Source organism: Heteronotia binoei, chromosome 15 (assembly GCF_032191835.1).
Source record: "Heteronotia binoei isolate CCM8104 ecotype False Entrance Well chromosome 15, APGP_CSIRO_Hbin_v1, whole genome shotgun sequence".
NCBI lineage: Eukaryota > Metazoa > Chordata > Lepidosauria > Squamata > Gekkonidae > Heteronotia > Heteronotia binoei.
In genome coordinates this window covers 7667453-7688087 of record NC_083237.1, presented here as the reverse complement: position 1 = coordinate 7688087, position 20635 = coordinate 7667453, and the positions used below count along the sequence as shown (strand labels likewise).

General features: G+C 50.0%; 1 protein-coding gene across 1 annotated transcript in view; it reads right to left on the bottom strand.

The window, feature by feature from the left end:
• Nucleotides 1-20635, bottom strand: part of SLC7A7 (solute carrier family 7 member 7) — a 31230-nt gene that overhangs the window by 1148 nt on the left and 9447 nt on the right. The window contains exons 3-9 of the mRNA XM_060255367.1: nucleotides 16525-16650; nucleotides 14425-14569; nucleotides 9953-10076; nucleotides 9035-9138; nucleotides 7630-7726; nucleotides 2157-2306; nucleotides 1535-1718 (exon numbers count right to left, since the gene is read on the bottom strand). Coding sequence (XP_060111350.1) covers nucleotides 1535-1718; nucleotides 2157-2306; nucleotides 7630-7726; nucleotides 9035-9138; nucleotides 9953-10076; nucleotides 14425-14569; nucleotides 16525-16650 — 930 coding nt within the window. The remainder of the gene's footprint in view (nucleotides 1-1534; nucleotides 1719-2156; nucleotides 2307-7629; nucleotides 7727-9034; nucleotides 9139-9952; nucleotides 10077-14424; nucleotides 14570-16524; nucleotides 16651-20635) is intronic.

The window sequence follows — 20635 nt, the reverse complement described above, 5'->3', positions numbered from 1 at the left end:
TTTCTTTCCACCTCTCCCTCCCTCCTTCTCTGTCTGTTTTTTTTCCTTCCTTCTCTTGAACATCTAACATTCATGTCTTGAAGTTCTCAAACATCAGATGTTTATTCTATGTCGGGTAGCATTTATGTTGAGCAAGTTAGGCCCAGCCTTAGATAACTGGCCAAAGATGTGGCTTCGGGGCCCGAACCGGTGGCCAATGGAGGACCACGAGAAAGCAACGTGGGAGGAACTGGGTGGAAGGAGAGAAGCAAAGAGGATTAAAGAAGGGCAAGGAGCCAGAAGTGGGGAGGGGAAAGAGGCGAAATGAGGGAGAACAGCTAAAATCGTGTCCTTTGAGAACCTACCAGATTTTTCAGGGTTTAAGTTTTTCAGAGTCAAAGTTCATTGTATTTGACATAGGGAGCTTCAAGAATCAGAAGGTCATGCCCTGACCTGGATAGCCCAGGCAAGCCCAGTCTCAAAAGCTAAGCAGGGACAACTGTGGCAAGTACTTGGATGAGAGATCTCCTTGGAATACCAGAGGTGGGAGGCAGGGGCAGGCTTTATCCAGCCACCTCTCTGAATATCCTCCAGGCCCCCAGTAGGGGTCAGTCACCAGAGGTCGCCATGACTTCCAGGCGGACCTGCACTCTCACATGCACATAAAAATACCAAGAAAAAAAGTTTATACCCTGAAAATCTTGGTGGTGTCTATGGGGCTTCAAATACTGCAGACCAACAAGGCTACCCTCTGAAACTATGAAGGTGGAAGGTCAGAGAGGCAAAGAGGAATCGGCAGAACCCAGGCAGCTCCGAGGGAAGGGCCCAAGAGATGGGGCGGAAGCTGAACAGGGGAGCAGTGTCCTGTAGATAACGACATCTTTCTGTTCAATAAAAAATAACTACCAGCTTTTGGACTTTGCCTTGCTATTAGCACTTGACAGAAGGCGATACAGCACCACACCAGCCTATACAATCAGAAGAGGTGAGGTTCAGAAAACTCATGGGGATTTGAGGACAGGGTAAAGGTGGGATCAAAGCAAAGAGGAGGTTCTGAGAGCCATTCATTGAGTTGAAAGATTCCCCCAGCCTCAAGCTGTAAAATTCTGCAGCAGGTCAAAATTTATTCAACCAGGGGTGGCCAAACTTGCTTAACGTAAGAGCCACATAGAATAAATGTCAGATGTTTGAGAGCCACAGGGAAGGAAGGAAGGCAGTCAAATAGATGGGGGAAGGAGATGTGGAAAGCAACTTTAAATGTCTTTTGGCTGACTAGGCTTGTAGAAGTGATTTAAAGAGACAAATGCCTTCTCCAACCAGGCCGACGGGGTGGTGTGGGTTCGAGAGCCACACAATATGTGTGAAAGAGCTACGTGCGGCTCCTGAGCCACGGTTTGGCCACCCCTGCATTAGACCACGGGGAGAAGGGGAAGAGCCAAGAGGGCCCCCGAATTCCTACACTCGTTACCAGTTCGTGCCCATGGTCACTCTAGCATGTGTGTCTTGGGAGACGGCAGTTTATGAGATCAGAGAAATGGAACATCCGGATACTCACCAACGGCCCGCCGAAGACACTCCGGCCTCTTGCGCTCGGGGACCCGCACCACTAGGAAGTAGAAAGGCAGCCCGGAAGCGGCTATGGCGATCCCGATGGCGGAATTGATGGGGTCCGTGTAGAGGGGGACGGCAACCAGGAAGATGGTGCAGAGGCAGAAGACCACCGGGAAGACGATGCTCAGCTGGTGGGGGACAGAAGCCAACATCATGCAGGGGACAGGAGGGGGGGGGGAATCTTTTTGCCATTTATTCAACACGTGCAGTTGAATCAGACAGACCCCTGGCCTTTCTCATCACCTACAACCTGATCCCTGCTGGAGATGCCGGGGACTGATCTTGGGGCCTTCTTCATGCCAAACAGACTAAGCCGTGGCCTCTCTCCCACCCTTTTTAAACCCTATTTTATCCCAGTTTGCACACCGGACTCAAAATGAACTCCGATCTCCCACATTCGAACCCAGTACTTGCACTATTACAGCCGTCACCCTAGCTCTCAGGTTATGAGACTAGGCAAATGCAGGTCACATCGGGACACTTCTCTGAGTCTCGAGCAAGAGGGCCTAGGGTCCCAGGTGCACACGCTTGCCCACCCCCACATGAGGGTATTTCCCCACCCTTACCTTGAGCGGCCGTTCCTTTGACGGCTCTTTCCAGCGCAGATAGAGCTGCCCTGCGATTGAGAGGCCGACGAAGAACCAATAGCTGAAACTGTAGTAGTTGATCAGCTTGAAGATGTCCTCGACGCAGAGGTAGACCAAAGCCATGGCTCCCTGGGGAAGACATCAGAAGCATGATGTGGGGGGGTCTGCAGAGAGTCCACGCAGCCCACTCTTCCCACGCATAGACGGCTTCAAGAGGGGATTGGGTAAACATATGGAGCAGAGGTCCATCAGGGGCTATTAGTCACAAGGTATATATGGAACTCTCTGTCTTTGGCAGTGATGCTCTGTATTCTTGGTGCTTGGAGGCAACAGTGGGAGGGTTTCTAGTGTCCTGGCCCCACTGGTGGACCTCCTGATGGCACCTGGGGTTTTTTGGCCACTGTGTGACTGTGTTGGACTGGAGGGGCCATTGGCCTGATCCAGCATGGCTTCTCTTATGTTCTTATAGATGGAACTCTGTGTGCGGGGCAGAGATGCTCTGTATTCTGGGTGCTTGGAGGGGGCAACAGTGGGAGGGCTTCTAGTGTCCTGGCCCCACTGATGGACCTCCTGATGGCGCCTGGGTTTTTTTGGCCATTGTGTGACAGAGTGTTGGACTGGATGGGCCATTGGCCTGACCCAACATGGCTTCTCTTATGTTCTTATAGATGGAACTCTCTGTGCGGGGCAGAGATGCTCTGTATTCAGGGTGCTTGGGGGGGCAACAGTGGGAGGGCTTCTAGTGTCCTGGCCCCACTGATGGACCTCCTGATGGCGCCTGGGGTTTTTTGGCCACTGTGTGACAGAGTGTTGGACTGGAGGGGCCATTGGCCTGATCCAGCATGGCTTCTCTTATGTTCTTATAGATGGAACTCTCTGTGCGGGGCAGAGATGCTCTGTATTCTGGGTGCTTGGAGAGGGCAACAGTGGGAGGGCTTCTAGTGTCCTGGCCCCACTGATGGACCTCCTGATGGCGCCTGGGTTTTTTTGGCCATTGTGTGACAGAGTGTTGGACTGGAGGTGCCATTGGCCTGATCCAACATGGTTCTCTTACATTCTTAGTCTGGGGCAGAGATGCTCTGTGTTCTGGGTGCTTGGAGGGGGCAACATTGGGAGAGCTTCTAGCGTCCTGGCCCCACTGGTGGACCTGATGGCACCTGGGTATTTTTGGCCACTGTGTGAGACAGAGCGTTGGACTGGATCGGCCATTGGCCTGACCCAACATGGCTTCTCTTATGTTCTTATGTGACACAGAGTGTTGGACTGGATGGGCCACTGGCCTGATCCAACATGGCTTCTCTTATGTTCTTATAGATGGAACTCTCTGTGTGGGGCAGAGATGCTCTGTATTTTGGGCGCTTGGAGGGGGCAACAGTGGGAGGGCTTCTAGTGTCCTGATCCCACTGATGGACCTCCTGATGGCACCTGGGTTTTTTTGGCCACTGTGTGACATACAGAGTGTTGGACTGGAGGGGCCGTTGGCCTGATCCAACATGGCTTCTCTTATGTTCTTATGTGACACATAGTGCTGGACTGGAGGGGCCATTGGCCTGACCCAACATGGCTTCTCTTATGTTCTTATGTGACTCAGAGTGTTGGACTGGATGGGCCATTGGCCTGACCCAACATGGCTTCTCTTATGTTCTTATGTGACACATAGTGCTGGACTGGATGGGCCATTGGCCTGACCCAACATGGCTTCTCTTATGTGACACAGAGTGCTGGACTGGATGGGCCATTGGCCTGACCCAACATGGCTTCTCTTATGTGACACAGAGTGCTGGACTGGATGGGCCATAGGCCTGACCTAATATGGCTTCTCTTATGTTCTTATGTGACTCAGAGTGTTGGACTGGATGGGCCATTGGCCTGATCCATCATGGCTTCTCTTATGCTCTTATATTCACGTGTGTTCAGGGCAGGTTGCCTAGGGAAGTGCTCATGGCCACTTTGGGGTCAGTCAGTGATTTTTCTCCAGGCCAGTTTGGCAAGGGATCCTGGAGGTTTTAGCCATCTTCTGGGCATGGAGCAGGGGTCACAGGGGATGGTGTGTGTTTGGGGGAGGTATCTGTGATGTTCCTGCACTGTGCAGGGGGTTGGACTGGATGAGTCTGGAGGTCCCTTCCAACTCTATGATTCTAGGTATTGCTCCATTCCAGTCCCACAGAATAGTAACAGCAGGAATCTCCAACATGGTGCATGTGAGTGTGATGCCCACCAACACCTTAAGAGGAAAGAAAGGAAAGGTCCCCTGTGCAAGCACCAGTCGTTTCCGACTCTGGGGTGACATTGCTTTCACAATGTTTTCATGGCAGACTTTCTATGGGGTGGTTTGCCGTTGCCTTCCTCAGTCATCTACACTTTCCCCCCAGCAAGCTGGGTATTCATTTTACCGACCTCGGAAGGATGGAAGGCTGAGTCAACCTCGAGCCGGCTATCTGAAAACCCAGCTTCCGACGGGGATCGAACTCAGGTTGTGAGCAGAGCTTAGGACTACAGTACTGCAGCTTTAACAATCTGCACCACGGGGCTTAAGAGGCATTAAAAGGCTTCCTCTTAAACAGAGATTCTGCCTAAAATGTCGAAGATGTTAAAGAATTATATATAACCAGGGCTTTTCTTGTAGAAAAAGCCCAGCAGGAACTCATTTGCATATTAAGCCACACACCCCGACATAACCGTTGTTTCACACAGGGCTTTTTTGTAGGGAAAGTCCAGTAGGAACTCATTTGCGTATCAGGCCACAAACCCCTGGCATCACCATTGTTTCACACAGGGCTTTTTTGTAGAAAAAGCCTCACAGGAACTCGTTTGTATATCAGACCACACCCCTTGACACCAAGCCAGACAGAACTGCGTTCCTGTGTGTTCCTGCTCAAAAAAAGCCCTGTGTATAACCTTGCTCTCTGATATTTTAATTCAGCTTCGTCTCCTGAAGCTCGCCATCGCCATTTCATGATTGGCTTCACCTCCTTCGGCAGTCGCTTTGCAATTACGCCCACCACCCTGTGTCAGAATTCCAAAGGTGTCCACAGGCTGAATAAGTTTGGAAACCTGAAAAGCTCCTGGGTCCCCATCAGGGCCGGCTCTGCCACTAGGGGAAATAGGCAATCGCCTAGGGGGCCAGCCTTCAGGGGCGCCAAATTGGATGCACACTTCCCTCCACAATTCATCTGCTTTTGAAAACTGGTTATCAGAATGGAGAGGGGGGAGCTAGAAGTTAGCCAGATAGCCTAGAGCCAGCCCTGGCCCCCTTTATCCCGCTTTTTCCAGGGATGTCCCCGCCCTCATCGTACTGCCCACAGAAGAACAAGTCTTTCCAAGATCTTTAATCTACATCGCTTCAGATCGTTCCTCATTACATTTGAGCTTTCTCTTCCCACAAGGAGATCAGAGGGAGAAGGAGCCCGGGTGGGTTTTTCCCCCCCTTCAAATAATCCCATCGCAAAATCTGTTCAGGCCCAATTTGGCTTGTCTTCCCAGACAGAACGATGTTCAGCGCTTTTCAGCACATCTTCTGGGATTGCTTCTTGTCAGGTCCAATCGGCTGTTTGACAGCGTATCTGTCAAGATCGATCACCCTCCATTTTTGCAGAGCTTTCGCCTCCCCTTTGAGGAATCCAAAAAGTATGTCCCCAGCACACCTTTTGGAAATGGGTCAGTTTAAAAGGGAATAACTCTAAGCCAATTAATTGGCTGCATTTTTACTGATCGCTCATTTGCACAGGAAGAAAAATAGCTCTGGCGGGGTCAAAAAAAGAGACTTGCTGTGCTTTTTGACGATGCTCAAATGTGTCCTGATGAGCATCACTTTAAAGGAAACATTCCCTCCTATAGAATCATAGAGTTGGAAGGGGTCTCCAAGGTCATCTAGTCCAACCCCCTGCACAATGCAGGAAACTTGTAAATACCACCACCCCCCCCAATTCACAGGATCTGCATTGCTGTCAGATGGCCATCCAGCCTCTGTTTAAAAACCTCCAAAGAAGAAGAGCCCACCACCTCCTGAGGAAGCCTGTTCCACTGAGGAACCGCTCGAACTGTCAGGAAGTTCTTCCTAATTGATTAAATTTTGATTTAATTTCAACCCGTTTGTTCTGATCCGACCTTCTGGGGCCACAGAAAACAGTTCTGCAACATCCTCTATATGACAGCTCTTCAAGGACTTGAAGATGGTGATCATATCACCTCTTAGCTGTCTCCTCTCCAAGCTAAACACGCCCAACTCCTTCAACCTTTCCTCACAGGACTTGGTCTCCAGACCCCTCACCATCTTTGTCACCCTCCTCTGGACCCGTTCCAGCTGGTCTATAACCTTCTTAAAATGTGGTGCCCCAAACTGAACACAATACTCCAGAGCAGAATAAAGCGATACCATCACTTCATGTGATCTGGACACTATACCATGTGGGTGAGGAGAGAAGGCCTCTTCGAAGATGCTGCATTCTTTTCTAAATTGTTGCATTGAAAATAATTGCACTTTTAAAAAAAAAAAATCGCTGCCTAACTAATTAGGAGCACGTAGCAACTGAGAAAAAGCCCTTTACTTGATTAACTCTCAACTGACTCAACTTTACAGGCCCCGATCCTTTGAAAGTGGCCTTTCCCTCTCCTGTCCACATAATGCCTTTTATTCAGGAGCGACCAAAATATAACCCAAATCAAAATCCAGAAAAAAAAACCTGCAATCTACATAAATACCTTTTAGGAAGACTAACCAAAACGACCCAAAACAGGCACCATTTTGTGTAATTTTAGTTGATACCAATAACGTTGCAGGAACCCCGTGGCGTAGCGTGGTGGAGCCGCAGTACTGCAGTCCTAAGCTCTGCTCACAACCTGAGTTCGATCCCGGCGGAAACTGAGTTCAGGTAGCCGGCTCCAGGTTGACTCCGCCTCTCATCCTTCCGAGGTCGCTAAAATGAGTACCCAGCTTGCTGGGGATAAAGTGTAAATGACTGGGGAAGGCAATGGCAAACCACCCCGTTAAAAAGTCTGCCGAGAAAACGTGAAAGCAACGTCACCCCAGAGTAAGAAACGTCTGGCGCTTGCACAGGGGACTACCTTTACCTTTTTAATAAAGTTGCACTGTGCTTTCTTGTTTGTGTTGGGATTTGGGACACCCATGGTTGCAGGGCTCTTTTTCTAGCATATTAGGCCACGCCCCCTGATGTAGCCAATCCTCCAAGAGCTTAGAGGGCTCTTAGTGCAGGGCCTCCTGTAAGCTCTTGGAGGATTGGCTACATCAGGGGGGCGTGGCCTAATATGCAGAGGAGCTTCTGCTTGAAAAAGAGCCCTGCATGGTTTGCACCGTATGAGTTATCTCGCTCACGCAAGCTGTTTGGGGCTATTGGAGAACAAAGACTTTTTCGGAGGGCACGCTGGGCTGCCCCTCTCACCCCTGCTCCTCCATGCAGACCGTGGTGGCCTCCACCCCATCACAAGGTCTTACGTTAAAGAGAAGGGCCGGGACGGGTGTGAACCGCTTGACGTGGATCATGCAGATGGCGTCGGGCAGGTGACCCTCACGGGAACCAACAAAAAACAGCCTGCAAAGACAGAGAGTGTGAGAAAGCTGGAGGGTACAACTGAGGGACTGGGAGGAAGTGGGGTGGGGGACACCTTATAAAGAAGAGAATGGCCCAAAGAGCAGTGGTCCAAGGTAGCCCAATTTTGTCCGATCACGAAAGCTAAGTATGGTCAACCCTGGTTGGTACTTGGACGGGAGACCACCAAGGAAATCCAGGGTTGTTATCCGGAGGCAGACAAGGGCAAGCCTCCTCTCACCTTGGAAATCCTATGGGATCGCCCACCATGGCCAGTGCTGGGCTTTCTGGCGCCCTAGGCGAATCACCCACTCGCGCTGCCTCCCCCCCAATTATTAAAAAATATAGGGAAAATGAAGCGTGCCAGACTTGAAACTTTTCACATTTTTAATATACTGATTTTTAATTTTTCAAAAAAATGTGATAAGTTATTTTAAAGCCAGTTTGGTGTAGTGGTGAAGTGTGCGGACTCTTATCTGGGAGAACCGGGTTCGATTCCCCACTCCTCCACGTGCACCTGCTAGCAGGGCCTTGGGTCAGCCATAGCTCTGGCAGAGGTTGTCCTTGAAAGGGCAGCTGCTGGGAGAGCCCTCTCCAGCCCCACCCACCTCACAGGGTGTCTGTTGTGGGGGAGGAAGGGAAAGGAGATGGTGAGCCGCTCTGAGACTCTTCGGAGTGGAAGGCAGGATATAAATCCAATATCTTCATTTACCTCACAGGGTGTCTGTTGTGGGGAGGGGGGAGGAAGGGAAAGGAGATTGTGAGCTGTTCTGAGACTCTTCGGAGTGGAGGGAGGAATATAAATCCAATATCTTCTTCTACCTCACAGGGTGTCTGTTGTGGCGGGGGGGGGGAGGTAAAAGAGATTGTGAGCCGCTCTGAGACTCTTCGGAATGGAGGGCGGGATATAAATCCAATATCTTCTTCTTAAAAAATTGCAAGAATAAATGCTTGCCAGCCACGCCAGGAAGAAGGATGGCAGGATAGGATGAGGTGGGAGACCAAGTCATGCATCGGAGAGAGGGGGTGGCTTGGCTTTGTTAAGGGCCGCTTGGGGATGGAAGAGGACAAGGAGACAGTGGTCAGGAGCCAGAGTCCTGTGTCAGGGATGGGAGGGGGTGCCCAGTGGTGCCCCCTAGGCCAGGTGGCACCCTAGGCAACTGCTTACTTCGCTTACTCCCACGCACCGGCCCTGTCACCCATCAAGGTCACTGCGGAGAGATCGCCAAAATGACTTTCAAATTACTCCTCGTGGAGGATGTGTATGGAGAGAGAGGGAGTTAGGGAGGGAGGAAGTAACTAATTGGCTACCTGGAGGCTGCTAAAATGGAGGCATTGAGGCCTCCAAAGCAGGACAGCGCTACAGCCAACGGAATGGTCCAGTTCATCACTCCAAACACTTGGTCGGCAAAGGTCTGCAAAGAAAAAAAACCCCAAGAAAATGCAACCGAGAGGCCAACGTCTTTGGCCATAGGCCTCAGGGAAAAATCCCCAGCTTAATGGGAGATGTTAACAGTGGGACAGCTAGCCAGGAATCTGTGTTACAACAGTTAACTGACGATACATTCCAGAGTCCCCAACTGAAACAAGTAAACTTGGAAACAGCTCTGGTGGGACCCAGAGTGAGCAAAAGAAAGGTCTCTCAGGAGACCAACTGACAGGACTCTGTTGTAACCCGCCAGCGAGCCAGTTTGGTGTAGTGGTTAAGTGTGCAGACTCTTATCTGGGAGAACCGGGTTTGATTCCCAGCTCCTTCATTTGCACCTGCTGGAATGGCCTTGAGTTAGCCACAGCCCTCTCAGAGTTGTCCTTGAAAGGGCAGCTTCTGTGAGAGCCCTCTCAGCCCCAACCACCTCACAGGGTGTCTGTTGTGGGGGGAGAAGATCTAGGCGATTGCAAGCCGCTCTGGGTCTCTGATTCAGAGAGAAGGGCGGGGTATAAATCTGCAGTCTTCTTCTTAGTACGCAGACTCTTATCTGGGAGATCCGGGTTTGATTCCCCACTCCTCCACTTGCACCTGCTGGAATAGCCTTGAGTCAGCCGTAGCTCTCGCAGGAGTTGTCCTTGAAAGGGCAGCTGCTGTGAGAGCCCTCTCAGCTCCAACCACCTCACAGGGTGTCTTTTGGGGGGGAGGAAGGGAAAGGAGATTGCTGGCCACTCTCAGATTCAAAGTGAAGGGCGGGGTATAAATCCAATATCATCTTCTTCTTTAGAGGGGGGCCCACTCACCACAGCCACTGCGTCACTGGCCAGAATGTCCATTTTGCTCAGCACCGAGTAATACGCCACGTTGGTCATGATATAGATCACTGTGACGATAGGCATGGAGATGCCGATGGCGAGAGGCAGGTTCCTGAGAGAACGGCCAAGAGAGAAACGGTAAGGCCCTTCCCTTTTGTCTTCCGCCCTTCCCTTGACACCATTCCAGATTGGCAGAATACATGAAAGCTCTCCAGACCCGAAGCCACGAGGGGGTGGGGGGCCTGTGGGGGTGCTGCCCCCTGTCTTTTGGGCAGGGCCCCCGACTCCCAGGGGACCCTCTAGGGTGCAGTCTGCTTTTTTCTTTTTCTTTTTGCCGTGGCTGAGCTGGCAAAGCGTCCTCAGCGGCAGCCGGAGCCAGGACGGCTGAGCAGGGGACGGTGCACTGCAGCAGCAAAAGCACCAGACAGAGAGGAGAGAGGTGGAGGGAGCCACGTGGTTGAGGCAGGGAGCGAGGATGGATGGAGCTGCTAGCTGCAAAATGCTATGGTGGGGGGGGAAAGAGGTGGAAGGAAACCCCCCTGCTTGTGTGCAAAGTACAGTCCCTTCCTGACGCCAAAGTTTTAGGGTCGGCTGCCTCGATTCAGCCACATTCAGACCCTCTGGTTTCTGCCCTACCCCAGAAAGCTTCTGAGAAGCAGCAAGCCCCACAGTGGTTGGGAAAGGGTGCCCCTTGACTTTTTAAAAAAGCCCCCCGACTTTTAGAATCCTGGCTACGGCCCCGAAGGCCTCCCGTTACCCCCAGACTGCCGCTCCCCAGGTCTCCGCTTGCAGGAGCTCTGCTCCCTCGAGTGCTATTCGTGGCTCGCTGTAATCTCTCAGAAGTCTTTTTTGTTTGCTCGCTTTGCCGACTTTATTGAGAGAGCTTCAAGGCATAGCTGTGCTTGTCTGCGGTAGACAAACAATCTGGGATTGCAGCGTAAAAGAACGGAAACTGAACGATCACAGCGAGTAACGGTGACTGAGCCTCGTAAGGCAATTGCATAACATATGGTCCTTATGTATTAAGCAGATAACAAAGACAACACAACAATTAATGTGATCCTGTCATGTAAATTAAGAAAAGTCCCAGCCTTGTAATCCTGCAGAACTGCTTCTGTAATGAATCGAACGGCAAGACTGTTTAGTGCCCAATCTTCTGAGGATATTCTTGGTAAGTCTTCCTCTATGATTATTTCCCTGTTGTTTATAACCCTGCATTTATATCGGAAGCAAGCTGGTCCTTTAATCCTTTCATAGAATGGTACACAGTCTTCTATTCTAACATTAACCAGCCGCCGGGGCTTTTTTTGTAGAAAAAGCCCATCAGGAGCTCCCCCGTGCCTGCGGGTGTTCTGGGGGAAGGCTGAAGCCATAAGGGAGGCATTCAAAGATGCTTCCCTGTACCATAAGGTTGCCAAGTCCAATTCAAGAAATATCTGGGGACTTTGGGGGTGCAGCCAGGAGACTCTGGAGACGGAGCCAATAGAAAGGTTGTGGCAAGCATAATTGAACTCCAAAGGGAGTTCTGGTAAGGTTGCTAAGTCTGACTCAGAAAATATCTGGGGACTTTGGGGATGGAGCCAGGAGACTTTGAGGTGGAGCCAGGAGACTTTGGAGACAGAGCCATTAGAAAGGTTGTGACAAGCATCATTGAACTCCAAAGAGAGTTTTGGTAAGGTTGTTAAGTCTGACTCAGAAAATATCTGGGGACTTTGGGGGTGGAGCCAGGAGACTTTGGAGACGGAGCCAATAGAAAGGTTGTGACAAGCATACTTGAACTCCAAAGGGAATTCTGGTAAGTTTGCTAAGTCTGACTCAGAAAATATCTGGGGGCTTTGGGGGTGGAGCCAGGAGACTTTCACATTCCCTAAAATAAATAAGTTTAAAAAAAACCAGCCGTGCAGTCCCCCTGGATATAGTCATCATTTCCACACCCCAACCAGCTGCACCTCCTCTGTACTCTCTCCCTTTCACACACACACTCACAGAGCAGCCAAAATAAACAGTTTACAATCCCACACTTGTGTGATGTCACTAGGGCAATTTACTCAGAAGTTGCTGAAGTTCTAAAGAATAACACAAGGAAACGAATGGTTCTAGTTTACCCTTTCCTGTGCAAATGGCCTCTAAGAAGATTATAAAACCAATGCAGTTTCTGGGCCCCTTCCCTTCCCTCCCACCAGGCATGTGGTTCTGCAGGCTTGTCCCGCCCCAGCCTGGCCTAAGATTCAAAGGCACAGAGCACCTTTCTAGGAAAAAAGCCATTCCCAATGTCTTCTTAAGCCTTTGAGGTTTGACGGCACATGGGGGCTGTTGGGGCGGGGTTTCCCCCCGCTGGGCAGCTGACTGGGGGCGGGAAGGAGCCTGCCAAAGTGGAAGAACCCCCACTGGCTAGCCCTAGTGAAGCTCCGCTCCTGTGTGCTCCCGCCCCAAAAAAACCCAGAAGCTGTTCCGCAGCATTATGGGGCTGAGCTTATGTTAATTGTTGTGTTATCTTTGTTATCTACTTAACACACAGGAACTATGTGTTATGTAACTGCATTATAAAGCATAGTAGCCATTATTCACAGTAGTAAAGAGTCCAGAAAAGCCCGATGCATCTGACAAAGAGAGCTGTGTTTCTTGAAAGCCTTATGCTACAATAAAATTTGTTAGTCTCAAAGGTGCTACTGGACTCTTTACTATTTTGCAGCAACAGACTAACGCGGCTAACCCCTCTGGATCTATTACTCGCAGTGATTGTTCAAATCTGGTTTTGGTCTGCAGAAGAATGGCATCTTAGAGATGAGCAAGATTTTCAGGGTAGAAGCTTTCAAGCGTCAACGCTCTCTTGAATGTTTATACTCTGACTCAGGTATCTAATGAAGGGAACTTTGTTGCTCAAAAATTCATACTCGGAGAAACTTGGTCTCTGAGTTGCTCCTGGACATGTATCAACAACAAACCTCACAGGGTTGTTGTGAGGATAAAATGGACAAAGAAAGTTGTAAGCCAGGGGTGTCAAACATGCGGGCTAGGGGCCAAATCAGGCCCCTGGAGGGCTCCTATCAGGCCCCCAAGCTACTGGCTGTCATCTGCCTCCTTCTCCCTCTCTCTTGCTTCCTTCTGCATCTCAAGTTTGCTTTGCAAGGCTTGCTCAATTGCTCAGGAGCTACAGAGCAAAACCTCTATTTTCTCCATTGGTTGAGGATCCTTCCCCTCCTGGTCCCCTGGGGAGGAAGCGAAAGAGCCAGAGCATCCTTTGCCTAGTTCCCTGGATCCCATGGGAGAAATCCAAAGAAAGCACCTTCAAGACCAACAAGTGCTCATGTTTTAAGCATGTTTTATTTTAAGGGTTTTTTTTAAAAAAAAATCTTAAGTTGTGTTTGTCTGTGTCCTTTAAAAAGTTTATATCTCTGCTACCTAATCTTAAATAGGTACACATAGCCCGGCCTGACATGGCCCAGCCCAACAAGGTCTCATTTATGTCAGATCCGGCCCTCATAACAAATGAGTTTGACACCCTTGAAAGCCATGCTGGGTCCTCATTAGGAAGGAAAGTGGGGTACAATGAAATAAATAAATAAACTTAGAGGCCATGTTACTTCTGGGATGGCTGTATCAGTCTAAACCATGCCCCATATTCCAGTGCATGAGCAAAAGAGGGTCCTTAGATTTCCACTGGTAAGGCCTGTCTTGCTTTGCAAAAGCTGATGGGTTTGTTTTCTCCATCACTGAACCTGGAAGAGAAACCAGGCAGGCATCCCTGCAGCACAGAATTTTTTTTTCATCTTGACCAATCTGTAAATCCATGATTTAGCCACTAGGTGGCAACCTCTCTCCACACAAACTCAATCTAACAAAAAAGCCCAGTCGTTTGAAGGCAATTGGGGGACCAAATCCAGAGTTTAATTTGTATGTTTTGTTCCCAGAATTCCCAGAGGACAGAGATAACTGAGGTGTCCCCACACTGCTATTTTTTTTTTCATTTTGCAATCTGGAGTATGTCTATTATGGGACCCAGACAGCAAAAACCCAAAATTGAACTAATCTGAACATATGAACATATGAAGCTGCCTTATACTGAATCAGACCTTTGGTCCATCAAAGTCAGTCTTGTTTTCTCAGACTGGCAGCGGCTCTCCAGGGTCTCAAGCTGAGGTGTTTCACACCTATTTGCCTGGACCCTTTTTTGGAGATGCCAGGGATTGAACCTGGGACCTTCTGCTTCCCAAGCAGATGCTCTACCACTGAGCCACCGTCCCTCCCCAAATCTCATAAAATAGGGAAAAGAACCTTCTTGTCAGTTTCACCTGTGCAGGCTTATCAGCCCACTCATGATGCAGCACAAGTACAGACAGCACAGGTGCTGTCCAATAGGTGCTCAAAGCCACATTCTGCACAGCATTCTCTGGGGCGGGGGGGGGGGGGGGACGAATTGTATTTTCCTAGCAACAAAATGTTGCAATTTGAACGCTGACCTTTCGGGGTTCTTGATTTCTTCAGTGACAAAATTGAGGGTATCCCATCCCGAGTAGGAGAAGAGAGCAGAGTACAGGGCCAAAGCGATGGTCCCCACTTGCCAAGAGGAGCCTTCAAAAGAGTCGGCAAAGTTCTCAGAACGTCCTGGGGCGGGAGATAAAATGTCAGTTCACACATACCCACCCACTGCTTCATTTCTTATCAGGAGCAGGATGAGGGTGAATGAGCTCCACTAAAAAGCCAGTACAGTGCAGTGATAGTTCTGTGAATTTGGCAGATGCGATTCTGTGAATTGGGTAGATCATGAGAAGGAAGGAAGGAAGGAAGGAAGGAAGGAAGGAAGGAAGGAAGGAAGGAAGGAAGGAAGGAAGGAAGGAAGGAAGGAAGGAAGGAAGGAAGGAAGGAAGGAAGGAAGGAAGGAAGGAAGGAAGGAAGGGTTGCCTCAGTGCTTAGTTCTCATGGCCCTGGGAAATGCTGGTCGCCATTTTGAACATAAGAACATAAGAGAAGCCATGTTGGATCAGGCCAGTGGCCCATCCAGTCCAACACTCTGCATCACATAGTATATACACACACACATACACACACTGTGGCTAATAGCCACTGATGGACCTCTGCTCCATATTTTTATCCAATCTCCGCTTGTAGCTGCCGCCACCTCCTGTGGCAGTGAATTCCACATGTTAATCACCCTTTGGGTGAAGAAGTACTTCCTTTTATTCATTTTAACCCAACTGCTCAGCAATCTCATTGAATGCCCACGAGTTCTTGTACTGTGAGAAAGGGAGAAAGGGACTTCTTTCTCTACTTTCTCCATCCCATGCATAATCTTGTAAACCTCTATCATGTCACCCCGCAGTCGGCGTTTCTCCAAGCTAAAGAGCCCCAAGCGTTTTAACCTTTCTTCATAGGGAAAGTGTTCCAAACCTTTAATCATTCTAGTTGCCCTTTTCTGCACTTTTTCCAACGCTACAATATCCTTTTTGCGGTGCGGTGACCAGAATTGCACACAGTACTCCAAATGAGACCACACCATCGATTTATACAGGGGCATTATGATACTGGCTGATTTGTTTACAATTCCCTTCCTAATAATTCCCAGCATGGCTTTGGGGTCAGGCAGCAATTTTTCTCCAGTCCAGTTTGGCTAGGGATCCTGGAGGGTTTTTGTCATCTTCTGGGCATGGAACAGGAGTCACTGGGGCTGTATGTGTGTGTGGGGGAGGTGTTTGTGGAGCTCCTGCATTCGTGCTGGGAGTTGGACCAGATGACCTTGGAGGGCCCTTCCAAGTCTGATTCTGTGATAGCAGTGTCAAACTAGGATGCGGGAGACCCAGGTTTGAATCCCTGCTTATGCCATGGAAGTTTGCTAGGCAACCATGGGCCGCTCAAGAGCTTCTCTGCCTAACCTACCTCTCAGGGTTGTTGTGAGAATCATAACGGAGCACAGAGAATTATGTAAACCTCTCTGGGTCTTCACTGGGGATAATGGACAAGGTACAAATGTAGTAAATAAATAATAAATGAAAGCACTGTGCCTTAAAAGGTGTGATTGGTGCCACATGTGGCTCTTTCACACATACTGTTTGGCTCTCACAGTCCCCATTGGCCAGCAGCCTGGAGAATGCATTTATAGTTGCTTTCTTTTCACCTCTCCCTCCCCATCTATTTGCTTTCTTCCCTCCCTCCTTCTCTCCCTCCTTCCTTCCTTCCTTCCTTCCTGCTCTCAAACATCTGATGTTCATGTCTTGCAGCTCTCAAACATCTGACATTTATTCTATGTGGCCACCCCTGTAAATAGCTCATTTCACATATGCAAGCCATCACTGAACTGTTCATGACGAACCCACTTCTGTGAACCAGCCCGAAACATCATAAAATGTGGAAAGTATTTAAGGAGTCTAAGTTTGGACATGACTTCTAATCTCACTTCTTCTTTGTACTCTCCAAGTTACTGGAAGCAAGGCGTTCTCAGGCTCAGTTTCCCCCTCCACAGAAAGGGAAGCAAAGCTTGGCCACAATTCAATGTGCAGTTCAATAGATTAAAACTCCAGCACTGTCAAGGACCGAAGAAAACCAGGGTGACGTTCGAGTGGTACCTTGTCCGATGCAGACGATGCCGGCGATGATCACGGCAATGAGGGCCAGCACCTTGGCGTAGGTGGACAGATCCTGCACCCGGGTGCCCCATTTCACGTAGGCACAGTTCACAAAAGTGAGTAAGCCTGCAAGATAGAACACACCCGGTCACCCCAAGACAAGGGCCCTACGGACTCCCTCCCCCCCCCTCCACAAATCCCAATCTTCAGGTGAAAGCGTGCACAGCTGTACACAGTATCCAAACAACATCTATGGCAGGGACAGCCAATCTTGCTTAACGTAAAAGCCACATAGAATAAATGTTGGATGTTTGAGAGCCGCAAGACATGAACGTCAGATGCTTGAGGGAGGGAGGGAGGGAGGGAGGGAGGGAGGGAGGGAGGGAGGAAGGAAGGAAGGAAGGAAGGAAGGAAGGAAGGAAGGAAGGAAGGAAGGAAGGAAGGAAGGAAGGAAGGAAGGAAGGAAGGAAGGAAGGAAGGAAGGAAGGAAGGAAGGAAAATAGATGGGAGGAGGGAGGGAGAGGTGGAAAGAAAGCAACTTTAACTGTAAATGCATTCTCCAAGCCACCAGCCACTAGGTTGGTGAAGTGATTTAAAGAGACAATTGCCTTCACCAAGTTGGCGATCAGGGTGGTGGGGACTTTGAGAGCCACACAATATGTGTGAAGGAGTCATATGCGGTTCCCGAGCCGCAGTTTGACCACCTCTGGCCTATGGATTCTATCCTCACCCCTCTGTTTTGAACCTTTTCGCGCACACACACATGCATATTTATCTACTGTATTTATATCCCACCATTTTTCCCAACGGCGTCGGGGACCCTCATTCTCCTCTGTTTTATCCTCACAAGGTTGTTGTTAGGCTCATCGGGTATGACAGGCTCAAGGTCACCCAGCGAGCTTCCTTGGCAGGGTAAGAATTCGAACCTGGGACCCAACACTCAAAGTACTCCACCGCACTGACTGTCACCCAGTAGTGAATTTTTAAGGGGGGGAGGGACTGCCCAGAAGTCTTCACAATCGCATCCAACTTCCTTTCTTTGTGGCTCGTTAAAGTAAGAGCAGCTCACGGTGGAAAGGACAAGACTTCCCCCACTCCAAGACTTCTAGTGACCCCAGCATCTGGGGCAAACACACACAGCACCCCACAGGCCGGTCCCATAGAAATGCACACCACCTGCGCCATGAGAAGTTGCCCCCCACATCCCGCATAGAAATAACATGGAAGAAAGGGAAGATACACTTTATTAAGATGCCAAGAGAAAGGACTGTCCCCTCCCAAGGAGTATTCCCGATTGCAGGTTTGCCCTATAGATCTCTGTACCCACCCACCCCCACTGACCTTTCAGATATTTCTGCCCTGGAGCAAGACATATCTTAAGTCACACTACCCATCTTTGGGTTCCATTTTTTCTTCACAGAGCTCAAGACCACTTATGGGAGGTTCTCTCTTCTGCTATGATGGGGTGTGCCAAAAAGAGAGACCGCTAAGTATTTACATAAAAACATAAGAGAAGCCATGTTGGATCAGGCTGGTGGCCCATCCAGTCCAACACTCTGTGTCACACAGTGGTCAAAAAAAACAGGCGCCATCAGAAGGTCCACCAGTGGGGCTAGAAGCCCTTCCGCTGTGCCCCCCCACCAAGCACCAGAATCCAGAGCATCACTGCCCCAGACAGAGAGTTCCAATGATAAGCTGTGGCTAATAGCCACTGATGGATCTCTGCTCCATATGCTTATCCAATCCCCTCTTGAAGCTGTCTGTGCTTGTAGCCGCCGTCACCTCCTGTGGCAGTGAATTCCACATGTTAATCACCCTTTGTCATGAATGGTACAACCTTGCCAGGTGTAGGCAAGCTTGATAACAGATCGCTCACAGGTTGCCAACCCTGGCTTGCCAAATTCCTGGAGATTTAGGAACAGTGCTTCAAGAGGAAACTCAGCAGCGGTGTGACTCCATGAAGTCCAAAACAGCCCTGCTTTTTGCCCACAGGACTATCGACATCCTACAGAAAGGATTTCATCCGATCAGCTTATATCCCAGCCGTGGGGCCCATATACAGGACAATTAACTTTATGTCCCCATCCTGATAATGATAATTTCAATTGATTTTAATTAATATTTAAATTCACATTGTTAAATGGTGTTATGATGTCCTCTTCATCGTTAATGCAATTTGGTTGTAAAAGCCCTGAGCCCATTTGTGGGGAGGGTGGGAGGGAGGGAGGGAGGAAGGAAGGAAGGAAGGAAGGAAGGAAGGAAGGAAGGAAGGAAGGAAGGAAGGAAGGAAGGAAGGAAGGAAGGAGGGAGGGAAGGGGGGAGGGAAGGAAGGAGGGAGGGAAGGAAGGAAGGAAGGAAGGAAGGAAGGAAGGAAGGAAGGAAGGAAGGAAGGAAGGAAGGAAGGAAGGAGGGAAGGAGGGAGGGAGGGAAGGAAGGAAGGAAGGAAGGAAGGAAGGAAGGAGGAGGGAGGGAGGGAAGGAAGGAGGGAGGGAGGGAAGGGGAGGGAGGAAGGAAGGAAGGAAGGAAGGAAGGAAGGAAGGAAGGAAGGAAGGAAGGAAGGAAGGAAGGAAGGAAGGAAGGAAGGAAGGAAGGAAGGAAGGAAGGAAGGAAGGAAGGAAGGAAGGAAGGAAGGAATAGACAAACAGGCAGACAACTGACCCTGCCATTAGGCAAACTAGGCAATTGTCTAGGGTGCTGTCCTTCTGGGGGTGCTGAATTGGGTGCTCCCCCCCCCGTGTGATTCAGTGATATTATCAGAGCTGGGGGGGCAATCTAGGGCCAGCCCTGTAGGTAGGGAGGGAGAGAGGGAGGGAGAGAGATTCCACCCGCCAAAGCTGCCATTTCCTTCAGGGGAAACTGGGCTTTGTCATTTGGCTGTTGGTTTCAGTTCCAGGAGAACTCTGGTCCCCTCCTGACTCTGGAGGTTCTATAACATAGTGGGTTCTATACATCAATGAGGCGAGGTGGTAGCGAACACAGCTCTTTTGTTGAATCCTGCATAGTACAGCCAGTCGGGGGCTCTTGATTGGAGCAGAGCAGGATTTGTTCCCGAGTCCCCCAAGCTCTGTCCTTCAGGCCCCAGTGAGCCAGGCAAGAACTCCAGCTTATAGATACAATTCTAAGCACATATACAACATCCTTCCCCCCTCCTTTGTTCGCAAGTCTAGCTGACGTAGTCATTGAGGTAGGCTGGCTTGCGATGCTCTCTGGTGGACCGCCTGAGCCCCGGAGAGGGTGGGGGAGCGGAGGCAGTTGCAGCAATCTGTGACCGCCGGCTCCGCCTGAAGGGCGGGGCTATGGGCCCATCTCCGCTGCGGCGATCGGGGAAGGAGTGGAGGTGGCGGTCTGGTTGTCAGGACTGTAATCCTCGACTTCTACCTCGGGGCTGTCGCAGGATCTCAGCTGGTCGATGTGCCTCCTTATTGTATCAAACTGAGTGTGTTATCTCCTGGGATGGGAAGCAGCTTTCCACGCTCTTTCCTGCACCCGCAACCCAAGATCCTGTAGCTGGACATTGATCCCAGGATCTTCGGCAATGAAAGCACGCCTTCCGCCAGACTTTGACAGCCGTTCCCAAATCAATAAGTTGATAAGAAGAGTTCTATGGGATCCGTTTCCCACAGTGGCCAACCTCGAGCAGGGCAGGAAACCAACAAAAGACCCCCCCCCCCGAGGTTGTCCTCCACAAGCAACTGGAATTCAGAGGTATACTGCCTCTGAACATGGAAGCTCCATTTCAGGGATTCCCAACATTTTTTTGCCCACTGAAAGTTTTTAGGAAGTGGGTGGGGCCAGGTGGGGCTTTTGCCCAGCCAAGCTTCTGATCGACTACGGGAGAACTGATTGGCTGTGCGGATTTTTTTAAACGTTGTTTTGGCAACAGCTGCCGAGGAACTATGCTGTGTTACTGAAGGTAAGCCGTGGCAATCGTTTTGTGGCTCGCTCCACCTTCCACAGCAGCCATTTTGGTGTAGCTGTTAGGAGCGTGAACTCCAATCTGGGAGAACCGGGTTTTATTCCCCACTCCCTCCACATGCAACTGCTGGTATGACCTTGGGACAGTCACAGTTTTTGCAGAGCTGTTCTCTCAAGAGTATTGAAGAGGCCCGAG